We start from the raw sequence: 12,269 nt of genomic DNA, 5'->3' as shown, positions 1-12,269 counted from the left end.
GCCAGTATCATAGTGCCAAACCCCCCATGTGCTAGTATCAAGTGCCTCTCTCTCCCCCCCATGTCCCAGTATCATAATGCCATCCCCCCCCAAAAAAAAGTGCCAGTATCAAGTGCCTCTCCCCCCATGTGCCAGTATCATAGTGCCAAACCCTCCCATGTGCCAGTATCAAGTGCCTCTCCCCCCATGTGCCAGTATCATAGTGCCAAACCCTCCCATGTGCCAGTATCAAGTGCCAACCCCCCCACATGCCAGTATCAAGTGCCTCTCTCTCCCCCCCATGTCCCAGTATCATAGTGCCATCTCCCCCCCCAATGTGCCAGTATCAAGTGCCTCTCTCCTTCCCACCCCCATGTGCCAGTATCATAGTGCCAAACCCCCCCATGTCCCAGTATCATAGTGCCATCTCCCCCCCCAAAAAAAGTGCCAGTATCAAGTGCCTCTCCCCCCATGTGCCAGTATCATAGTGCCAAACCCACCCATGTGCCAGTATCAAGTGCCAACCCCCCCACATGCCAGTATCAAGTGCCTCTCTCCTCCCCCCCATATCCCAGTATCATAGTGCCATCTCCCCCCCACAAAAAAGTGCCAGTATCAAGTGCCTCTCTCCCTCCCCCCATGTGCTAGTATCAGGTGCCAACCCCTCTCCCCCCCCCATGTGCCAGTATCAGGTGCCTCTCTCCCCCCCCCCATGTGCCAGTATCAGGTGCCAACCCCCCTCCCCCCAGGTGCCAGTATCAGGTGCCTCTCCCCCCCCCCCATGTGCCAGTATCAAGTGCCAACCCCCCTCCTCCCCCCCAGGTGTCAGTATCAAGTGACTCTCTCCCCCCCAGGTGTCAGTATCAAGTGCCTCTCTCCCCCCCATGTGCCAGTATCAGGTGCCTCTCTCCCCCCCATGTGCCAGTATCAGGTGCCAGTATCAGGTGCCAACCCCTCTCCCCCCATGTGCCAGTATAAGGTGCCTCTCTCCCCCCCGCTCATGTGCCAGTATCAGGTGCCAACCCCCCACCCCCCATGTGCCAGTATCAAGTGCCTCCCGCTCCCCCCATGGCAGTAACAGTCGGGTATTAAAAGAAAATAATAAACACTTCTACTTACCTCCATGTCAGCGATGCAGCCTCTTCCTGTGTCCCGCCCTGTATGTCCAGGGTGGGACACAGGAAGAGTGCTTGTATTTCAGAAAAGTTTCTGCTGGGATTCGAACCCACGACCTTCTGTATCAGAGGCAAAGCAGTTAACCACAAGACCATAAGAGCTGCCTTGCTGCTGACTGAAAAAAAATATGAGACTTCTACTGTTATAGCTGGCTAAGTGTACATCTATACACATGACAGCTGCTCATATATAGAGATATAGCAGAGCTGAGTGTGCTGGGACAGCTGTCATATAGAGATATAGCAGTGCTGGGTGTGTTGGGGCAGCTGTCATGTGTATAGATTTACACTTACCCAGCTATACCAGTAGAAGTCTCATTTTTTTCAATCAGTTGCAATACAGCCTTTATGGTTGTGTGTAAATGCTTTGCCTCTGATACACTGATACATTGGAGGTTGTGGGTTCGAATCCCAGACACATCAGGACACATCAGGAGACTTTAGGAGACAGTAAGATGCCGCTGCTGTGAAGGGGCCCTGAACATTAAGAATCGATATTTAGCTAACTTGAAAATAAACTGTCACACACGCTGCCGGGGCCCCGAAGCAGCTGCTTCCCCGGTAGTTACGCCACTGTTATGGGCCCTAAAGCGTGAGAAGAAGTCTGGGATCCAAATGTCTAAAAATGCCCTCCTAAAAGGAATTTGGGCCCCTTTGCGCATCTAGGCTGCAAAAAAGTGTCACACATGTGGTATCGCCGTACTCAGGAGAAGTTGGGCAATGTTTTTTGGGGTGTCATTTTACATATACCCATGCTGGGTGAGATAAATATCTCGGTCAAATGCCAGCTTTGTATAAAAAAAAAAATGGGAAAAGTTGTCTTTTGCCGAGATATTTCTCTCACCCAGCATGGGTATATGTAAAAAGACACCCCAAAACACATTGCCCAACTTCTCCTGAGTACGGCGATACCACATGTGTGACACTTTTTTGCAGCCTAGGTGGGCAAAGGGGCCCACATTCCAAAGAGCATTTTTTACACATTTTGATTTCAAACTACTTCTCATGCATTAGGGCCCCTAAAATGCCAGGGCAGTATAACTACCCCATAAGTGACCCCATTTTGTAAAGAAGACACCCCAAGGTATTCCGTGAGGGGCATGGCGAGTTCCTAGAATTTTTTATTTTTTGTCACAAGTTAGCGGGAAATGATGATTTTTATTTTTTTTTTCTTACAAAGTCTCGTATTCCACTAACTTGTGACAAAAATTAAAAACTTCCATGAACTCACTATGCCCATCACGAAATACCTTGGGGTGTCTTCTTTCCAAAATGGGGTCACTTGTGGGGTAGTTATACTGCCCTGGCATTTTAGGGGCCCTAATGTGTGAGAAGTAGTTTGAAATCAAAATGTGTAAAAAATGCTCTGTGAAATCCTAAAGGTGCTCTTTGGAATGTGGGCCCCTTTGCCCACCTAGGCTGCAAAAAAGTGCCACACATCTGGTATCGCCGTACTCAGGAGAAGTTGGGGAATGTGTTTTGGGTTGTCTTTTTACATATACCCATGCTGGGTGAGAGAAATATCTCGGCAAAAGACAACTTTTCCCATTTTTTAATACAAAGTTGGCATTTGACCAAGATATTTATCTCACCCAGCATGGGTATATGTAAAATGACACCCCAAAACACATTCCCCAACTTCTCCTGAGTACGGCCATACCAGATGTGTGACACTTTTTTGCAGCCTAGGTGGGCAAAGGGGCCCACATTCCAAAGAGCACCTTTCGGATTTCACAGGGCATTTTTTACACATTTTGATTTCAAACTACTTCTCACACATTAGGGCCCCTAAAATGCCAGTATAACTACCCCACAAGTGACCCCATTTTGGAAAGAAGACACCCCAAGGTATTTCGTGATGGGCATAGTGAGTTTATGGAAGTTTTTATTTTTTGTCACAAGTTAGTGGAGTGAGACTTTGTAAGGAAAAAATAAATAAAAAATCATCATTTTCCGCTAACTTGTGACAAAAAATAAAAAGTTCTATGAACTCACTATGCCCATCAGCGAATACCTTAGCGTGTCTACTTTCCGAAATGGGGTCATTTGTGGGGGGTTTCTACTGTCTGGGCATTGTAGAACCTCAGGAAACATGACAGGTGCTCAGAAAGTCAGAGCTGCTTCAAAAAGCGGAAATTCACATTTTTGTACCATAGTTTGTAAACGCTATAACTTTTACCCAAACCATTTTTTTTTTTACCCAAACATTTTTTTTTTATCAAAGACATGTAGAACAATAAATTTAGAGAAAAATGTATATATAGATGTCGTTTTTTTTGAAAAATTTTACAACTGAAAGTGAAAAATGTCATTTTTTTGCAAAAATTTTGCTAAATTTCGATTAATAAAAAAAAAAAGTAAAAATGTCAGCAGCAATGAAATACCACCAAATGAAAGCTCTATTAGTGAGAAGAAAAGGAGGTAAAATTCATTTGGGTGGTAAGTTGCATGACCGAGCAATAAACGGTGAAAGTAGGGTAGGTCAGAAGTGTAAAAAGTGGCCTGGTCATTAAGGGTGTTTTAGCTAAGGGGGCTGAGGGGGTTAATATATATCATTGTGAAATGTTAAGATCTGACGGGGAGTGTCATGTCCCATGTCTTCATGGTTCATTGCCATTAATGTCATCGCTGTATTGCATTGTATTGCTTCTTAAGTTTGTCCCCCTTGTCTCCCTGTGAACTCTATGTTTGCAGCCTCCTCTCTCCTTACTGTTGGTAGCAGCCATTTTGGTTATGAACCTGCACTGATGTCTCATGTTCTGCTCAACTCTGCCAAATTATCATCTTTTCACCTACTGTTTTGTAGCTTGAATATAACTGAATAATGGGATCTCCTTAAAAATATCTTTAATTCATCAAACATTAAAATAATAGGCCCAATAATTTAATTAAGCAAGACTACCTAAATAGATAGTCGTCGGCCACCAACCAGCGTGATGTGGTGGAGAGTAAAAGCAGCCACAAGGTATGCTCGCTAGCTTACTCAGAGGGTGAGTAAAGAAACACAGGGATACAATTAGAGGGAGACAGATGCTGGGTCTCTACCCCTAAACCATCCCTTGATCTTCGCTCATAAACAAAACCCTCTGTCTGTCCCTTGGTGTCCCTTATAGGCAATATGGTGATGCCCAGCTTCGTCGGAATGTAAAGACCAATCACACCATGGGACAAACATATAATGTGTACACTGTCCCGACGCGTTTCACTGGCAATAGGCCAGGTCATCAGGGGACCAATAAGTACCATAAAATCAACAAATGCACATAGTGGGCGCTCATCCAGTACAAGACGCTACCAGATATGCCGGCGCCAGCATGTAAAGAACAGTACTGCTAGTGAATAAAGAGTACTCCTCTCCTGCGTATGGCAGTACTGTTCTTTACATGCTGGCGCCGGCATATCTGGTAGCGTCTTGTACTGGATGAGCGCCCACTATGTGCATTTGTTGATTTTATGGTACTTATTGGTCCCCTGATGACCTGGCCTATTGCCAGTGAAACGCGTCGGGACAGTGTGCACGTTATATGTTTGTCTGTTTGTCCCATGGTGTGATTGGTCTTTACATTCCGACGAAGCTGGGCATCACCATATTGCCTATAAGGGACACCAAGGGACAGACAGAGGGTTTTGTTTATGAGCGAAGATCAAGGGATGGTTTAGGGGTAGAGACCCAGCATCTGTCTCCCTCTAATTGTATCCCTGTGTTTCTTTACTCACCCTCTGAGTAAGCTAGCGAGCATACCTTGTGGCTGCTTTTACTCTCCACCACATCACGCTGGTTGGTGGCCGACGACTATCTATTTAGGTAGTCTTGCTTGATTAAATTATTGGGCCTATTATTTTAATATTTGATGAATTAAAGATATTTTTAAGGTTATCCCATTATTCTGTTATATTCTCCTACATATTTGGGTGCCATATCTATATTATTGTTGTGACCGGCAACTTGTCACAAGCAGACAGCTGAGAGGCTCTGACAGGAGCCGTTCAGATCCTCCCCCTTGAGTTTCTTTGTTTTGGTTTCTGTTCCTCACCTCGTTAGGCTATCTCAGCTGTCATGCAGTCAGACTCATTACCTCCCTTTATATTCTCCCCCATAAGGTAGTTGGGTGTGGCTGATACTACTTCCTGGAATAAGTGTGCATGCTGACTTCAGCTCCCAGCTCCCAGTTCTCAGTTCACAGTCGTCTTCAGATAAGTGCTGTTTTGTATTTATGATTTTCTGTTGTCTGGATCCAGGGGACCCTGACTCCCTCCGTGTCTGTGTAGGGAGCCGGTGGTCGTGTCCCCTCACTATTGTAGGGCCTTCAGGTTAAGATAGCCGAGGTACGTGGATATGCGCCCATTCACCTTTAGAGTGGTCGCATAGGCTGAGCATTAAGGGAGAGCGGCAGGTCGATTGCAGGGGTCTCCCTTTATGTTCCTTAGTTGTGGATCCAGTGAGTCATCATTTGTTATTTGTATCATCTTGTTTCCTGTACACCATCCGTGACATTATCAGCCACCAAAACCGTCTCAAGCATGGATCCGGTTTCACTTTTGGCTGAACGCTTCCAGGGTCTTTCATTGGAGGTAGCTGATCTCCGTAAGACTTTTTCTCAGTTTCAAGTGACCGGTTCAGCTTGCGTTCATGGAGTTTGTGCTGAGCCTAAGATTTCGCTCCCGGATACGTTTTCCGGGGGTAGTGAGAATTTTGTACGTTTTAGAGAGGCTTGCAAACTCCATTTTCGCCTTCTTCCCCATTCTTCCGGTGATGAAGAACGGAGGGTGGGGATCATTATATCGCTGCTCAGGGGTAATGCTCAGTCCTGGGCCTTTTCCCTGCCGGAGGGGGCACAACCCCTCCGTTCAGTGGATGAATTCTTTTTAGCCCTGGGTCAGATATATGATGATCCGGATCGTATTGCTCTGGCTGAGTCTAGACTACGTCTGTTATGCCAGGGTAAACAATCCGCAGAGATATACTGCTCAGAATTTCGGAGATGGGCAGCAGATACGGGTTGGAATGATGCTGCACTCCGAAGTCAATTTTGCTATGGTCTTTCTGAGGGATTGAAAGATGCATTTGCCTTTCATGAAAGACCTACCTCCTTGAATTCTGCTATGTCTCAGGCTGTTCGTATTGACAGGCGTCTTAGAGAGAGAGGAGAGATCTCTCCTTCCTGTCATACTCAGTCCCGGGACAGTGCACCGGTGTCATTCTGTGCACAGGGGTCTCAGTCGCTGTCAGCCCCTTCTGAGCAGGAGCCCATGCAGCTGGGGTTGATTGCCTCTGACAATAGAGGATTCAGCCCGCAGGGGAGTATTTGCTTTTGTTGTGGAGGTATAAATCATCTGGCAAATGTTTGTCCCTCTAGGAGATTCAGGCAGTTTTTTGGGAGTAATAAAGAGACAAAAAGGAGGAAATCTTTTAAGAATATTCCGTCTGTTACTATTGGCAGGGTTGAGGCGGAAATTGAAGAATTGTCTTTTGCTTGTAGTTCCCGTTTTGTCCTGCCTGCTAGGGTGGCGCTAGAGAGCAAGAGCATTTTTTGTGAGATTTTTGTGGATAGTGGAGCAGCTGTCAACCTCATTGATAACCAATTTGCAATAACTCATGGTTTCCAGGTTTGCACTTTGCGAAAAAATATTCCTGTTTTTTCTATTGATTCAGCTCCACTTTCTCAGAAATCATTAAAGGGCATAGTTCACAATATCCGTTTAATTGTGAATGATACTCATGTTGAGGATGTGTCATGTTTCGTCCTTAGCGGTTTGCCTACTCCTCTAGTGTTGGGGCTACCCTGGCTCTCTAAACATAACCCCACCATTGATTGGCCAGCGAGGCAAATAAATGGTTGGAGTGACTTTTGCAGAGAGAATTGCCTCATGACATCTATTTCTGAGGTTTCTACTAAAACTGTACCACCTTTCCTCTCTGAATTTTTGGATGTTTTCTCTGAGAGTGGAGTTCAGGATTTGCCTCCGCACAGGGAGTATGATTGCCCTATTGATCTCATCCCAGGTGCCAAGCTGCCTACATCTCGTTTATACAATCTTTCCCAACCTGAGAGGGTCGCTATGCGTGCTTATATCTCTGAGAGTCTGAGAAAAGGACACATACGACCCTCAAAGTCACCTGTTGCCGCTGGTTTTTTCTTTGTTAAGAAAAAAGATGGTTCTTTAAGACCTTGTCTGGATTTCAGGGAGCTGAACAGTATCACTATTCGTGATCCGTATCCGCTTCCTTTAATCCCAGATTTGTTTAACCAGGTTGTTGGGGCGAAAGTCTTTTCCAAATTAGACCTAAGAGGGGCATACAACCTGGTTAGGGTCAGAGAAGGAGACGAATGGAAGACGGCTTTCAATACCCCTGAGGGCCATTTTGAGAATTTAGTTATGCCTTTTGGTTTGATGAATGCCCCAGCCGTTTTTCAGCATTTCGTCAACAGCATTTTTTATCATTTAATGGGAAAATTTGTATTAGTGTATTTGGATGACATTTTGATTTTTTCTCCTGATTTCAAAACTCATAAGGAACATTTACGTCAGGTCTTACTCATCCTGCGGGAGAATAAATTATACGCGAAACTGGAAAAATGTGTGTTTGCGGTTCCAGAGATCCAATTTCTGGGGTTTCTTGTCTCCGCTTCTGGTTTTCGCATGGACCCCGAGAAGGTCCGCGCTGTGCTTGAGTGGGAGCTTCCTGAGAATCAGAAGGCGCTGATGCGTTTTTTGGGCTTTGCTAATTATTACAGGAAATTTATTTTGAATTATTCCTCTGTTGTTAAACCACTCACGGATATGACCAGAAAGGGGGTAGATTTTTCTTCCTGGTCGGTAGAGGCGCGTAAGGCCTTTTCTGATATCAAGGAGAGTTTTGCTTCCGCTCCCATCCTAGTACAACCTGATGTTTCCTTACCCTTCATAGTTGAGGTTGATGCTTCTGAGGTGGGGGTGGGGGCGGTCTTGTCTCAGGGTTCCTCTCCTGCCAAATGGCAACCGTGTGCCTTTTTCTCAAAGAAGCTCTCCTCCGCAGAGAGAAATTATGATGTGGGAGATAGGGAATTGTTGGCCATCAAGTTGGCTTTTGAGGAATGGCGCCATTGGCTAGAGGGAGCCAGACACCCTATTACCGTGTTTACTGACCATAAAAATCTGGCCTACTTGGAGTCTGCCAAGCGTCTGAACCCGAGACAGGCCAGATGGTCTTTGTTCTTTTCAAGGTTTAATTTTGTTGTTACGTTCCGCCCTGGGGTTAAGAATGTGAAGGCAGATGCCCTGTCACGTTGTTTCCCGGGAGGTGGGAATTTTGAAGACCCGGGTCCCATTTTAGCTGAAGGTGTGGTGGTCTCTGCTCTTTTTCCTGATTTGGAGGCAGAGGTGCAGGCAGCCCAGTCAGAAGCTCCTGATCTTTGTCCTCCTGGGAGGTTGTTTGTGCCTCTCGCTTTGAGACACAAGATTTTTAAAGAACACCATGATACGGTCCTTGCTGGGCACCCGGGGACAAGAGCCACACTGGATCTCATTGCTCGGAGATTCTGGTGGCCTGCGCTTCGTAAGTCAGTTGAGGGTTTTGTGGCAGCTTGCGAGACTTGCGCTCGTGCCAAGGTCCCTCACTCACGGCCATCAGGTCCTCTCCTTCCTTTGCCCATTCCTTCCCGTCCTTGGACACATCTGTCCATGGACTTCATAACGGACTTGCCTCGTTCCTCGGGGAAGTCTGTGATTCTGGTGGTGGTGGACCGTTTTAGCAAAATGGTGCACTTTATCCCTTTTCCCGGTTTGCCCAATGCTAAGACGCTGGCGAAGGCATTTGTTGACCACATTGTCAAATTGCATGGGATTCCTTCTGACATAGTCTCTGATAGGGGCACGCAGTTTGTTTCCAGATTCTGGAAGGCTTTCTGTTCTCGCTTGGGGGTTCGCTTGTCATTCTCTTCTGCTTTCCATCCGCAGTCGAATGGCCAGACAGAGCGTGTCAATCAGAATCTGGAGACATATCTGCGCTGTTTTGTGGCGGAGAATCAGGAGGATTGGTGTTCGTTTTTGTCCCTTGCTGAGTTTGCTTTAAATAACCGTCGTCAAGAGTCCTCTGATAAGTCACCATTTTTTGGTGCATATGGGTTTCATCCGCAGTTTGGGACTTTCTCTGGAGAGGGCTCTTCTGGTTTGCCTGATGAGGACAGATTCTCCTCGTCTTTGTCATCTATTTGGCAAAATATTCAGGATAATCTAAAGAATATGAGTGAGAGATATAAGCGTGTGGCGGATAAGAGACGTATGCCTGGTCCGGACCTGAATGTTGGTGATTTGGTGTGGCTGTCTACCAAGAATATCAAATTGAAGGTTCCCTCCTGGAAGTTGGGTCCTAGGTTTATTGGGCCTTACAAGATCCTGTCTGTCATCAATCCTGTTGCCTACCGTCTTGATCTTCCTCAGCCTTGGAAGATCCATAATGTTTTCCATAAGTCCTTATTGAAACCTTATGTTCAACCTATTGTACCTTCTCCTTTGCCTCCTCCTCCGATTATGGTTGATGGGAATCTTGAATTTCAGGTCTCTAGGATTGTGGATTCTCGTCTTGTCCGCGGTTCCCTCCAGTACCTCGTTCATTGGGAGGGTTATGGTCCTGAGGAGAGGATGTGGGTCCCAGTGACGGACATTAAGGCCTCTCGCCTCATCAGGGCTTTCCATAGGTCCCATCCTGAGAAGGTGGGCCCTGAGTGTCCGGAGTCCACTCCTAGAGGGAGGGGTACTGTCACAAGCAGACAGCTGAGAGGCTCTGACAGGAGCCGTTCAGATCCTCCCCCTTGAGTTTCTTTGTTTTGGTTTCTGTTCCTCACCTCGTTAGGCTATCTCAGCTGTCATGCAGTCAGACTCATTACCTCCCTTTATATTCTCCCCCATAAGGTAGTTGGGTGTGGCTGATACTACTTCCTGGAATGAGTGTGCATGCTGACTTCAGCTCCCAGTTCTCAGTTCACAGTCGTCTTCAGATAAGTGCTGTTTTGTATTTATGATTTTCTGTTGTCTGGATCCAGGGGACCCTGACTCCCTCCGTGTCTGTGTAGGGAGCCGGTGGTCGTGTCCCCTCACTATTGTAGGGCCTTCAGGTTAAGATAGCCGAGGTACGTGGATATGCGCCCATTCACCTTTAGAGTGGTCGCATAGGCTGAGCATTAAGGGAGAGCGGCAGGTCGATTGCAGGGGTCTCCCTTTATGTTCCTTAGTTGTGGATCCAGTGAGTCATCATTTGTTATTTGTATCATCTTGTTTCCTGTACACCATCCGTGACACAACTACTTCGGTCAAGTTATCCATTTCTTTTTTAGCTTGGAATAAATTCATCTGGATTCTACACACACCTGAGCAGCTGAGTGACCTCTGTCTGATGAGAGTCTGAAGTAAGTACACAGGTCATACAGACTGTGATTGTTACATGGAGCCATTGAGCACAACACTTATTGTCAGGATACTGAGTCAGGACACACATTCAGATTCTGTGACCTTTGGTGCAGTGTCTTGGTGTCAGTTCGGTCCTCACCTACTCCTCCTGTCAGCTGCTTCCCAGGAAAACCTATTCCAGCCATGCTACCAGGATCCAGGGTCGGATTGGCCCACCCGAGGCCCCTCCGCCGGGCCCAGGCTCTGAAACTGTAATGGGCCCCAAAGATCCAGGAGAAATATAAACATTTGGCTACCTTAGGAGCCAATCACCTGCCACCAGGGTCTATTTCTCTTATTTTTATTTATTTAATGCACTTATATGGCGCTGACATATTCCGCAGCGCTTTACAGACATTAGCATCACGCTGTCCCCAATGGGGCTCACAATATAAGCTCCCTATCAGGATGTCTTTGGAGTGTGGGAGGAAACTGGAGAACCCGGAGGAAACCCCCGCAAACATGGGGAGAACATACAAACTCCATGCAGATGTTGTCCTTGGTCGGGTTCAAACCCAGGACCCCAGCGCTGCAAGCACCAGTGCTACCCACTGAGCCACCGTGCTGCTTTATTGATGATATGGGGGATGGGCCTCAAGAATAATTTCCTCTGGTGGCCCCAGGATCCCCAGTACAACCCTGCCCGGATCTGACATTACTGTTGCTTGGAGCGCTCTGCCATCCCTTATACTGGTCGCCATGGATACAACACACACTTTTTTGTAACATTGTATACCCCAGTATAATAAACGTCTCTTAAAGGCACATACACACCTTTTACTTGTAAGGAGGCGAGGATTATTTTTATTCTCCCAACCCCTCTATTTCAATGGCCAGTGTGAGAATAGGAATATTTAAGAATTTTTTATATGGATTGTCACTTATAAATCTGTGTCATTTTTGGAACATTCCCTATAAACGGCCTGAACGATATAGAACACATGTAATGTATAACATGCTCACTTACTGCAGGAGGAGGATCTTCACCTCTTTACGTCTGATTTCATTTCCCATTTCTGCCCAATATGTTGTAATTTAGGACTATTGGTCGCTGTGGTTTCCTTTACCGCTCATGTTGCAGCTGCTTTGAAGGCTCAGGTCATACGGCCGGAGTGGACACGACCTGAGCCTTAAAGGGGTTGTCCAGGATTAGAATAAAAAGCCTGCTTACTTCTAAAAACAGCACCTCCCCTGTTCATGGGTTGTGATTGGTATTGCAGCCCCTTTAAGTGAATGGGGTTGAGCTGCAATGCCACAAAAAAATCTGAGGTCAGGGGTGATGCTGTTCTTGAGACAGACTGCCTTTAACACCCCGGTGGTCAGTCGCCTGTGGACAATGGCCGGCTGTAGCCTGAGAGGCTCGTGGCATCTGCTTCATGTCTGAGATATTTATAGGAAATTCCAGGGAGTTTCCTGGAAACGCTGCCTCTCCTGACTACTTTCACTTTCATTGTGAGTCATCTGCACAGGAACCCAAGACCTGAAGTGATCTCATGTTTGTGAATCCGAAATCCAGCGCTGATTAACCCCTTAATGACCCTGCAAGTAAAGAATGTTTTTGTTTTTCCGATACATAGGTCATACCTCGACAACCCTAGGGCCCGAGCTGTCACAATTTCCCAGTCATCCGGAGATGGTGATGTTGACACAGACAGGACAAAGGGTTAAACACTCAGGACTGGAGAGCAC

At 46.5% G+C, this 12,269-nt stretch overlaps 1 protein-coding gene across 1 annotated transcript in view; it reads right to left on the bottom strand.

Annotated features, from left to right (window-relative positions):
* LOC120991065 (guanylate-binding protein 1-like) overlaps window positions 1–11,627 on the bottom strand; it is a 134,026-nt gene extending 122,399 nt beyond the window's left edge. The window contains exon 1 of the mRNA XM_040419962.1: window positions 11,548–11,627. Within this exon, the coding sequence (XP_040275896.1) occupies window positions 11,548–11,594 (47 nt within the window). The 5' untranslated portion in view covers window positions 11,595–11,627. The remainder of the gene's footprint in view (window positions 1–11,547) is intronic.
* Window positions 11,628–12,269: the final 642 nt, after the last annotated feature.

This window comes from Bufo bufo, chromosome 1 (genome assembly GCF_905171765.1).
Source record: "Bufo bufo chromosome 1, aBufBuf1.1, whole genome shotgun sequence".
Classification (NCBI taxonomy): Eukaryota; Metazoa; Chordata; class Amphibia; order Anura; family Bufonidae; genus Bufo; species Bufo bufo.
The sequence above is the reverse complement of the archived record's forward strand: the minus strand, read 5'-3'. Positions and strand labels throughout refer to the sequence as shown.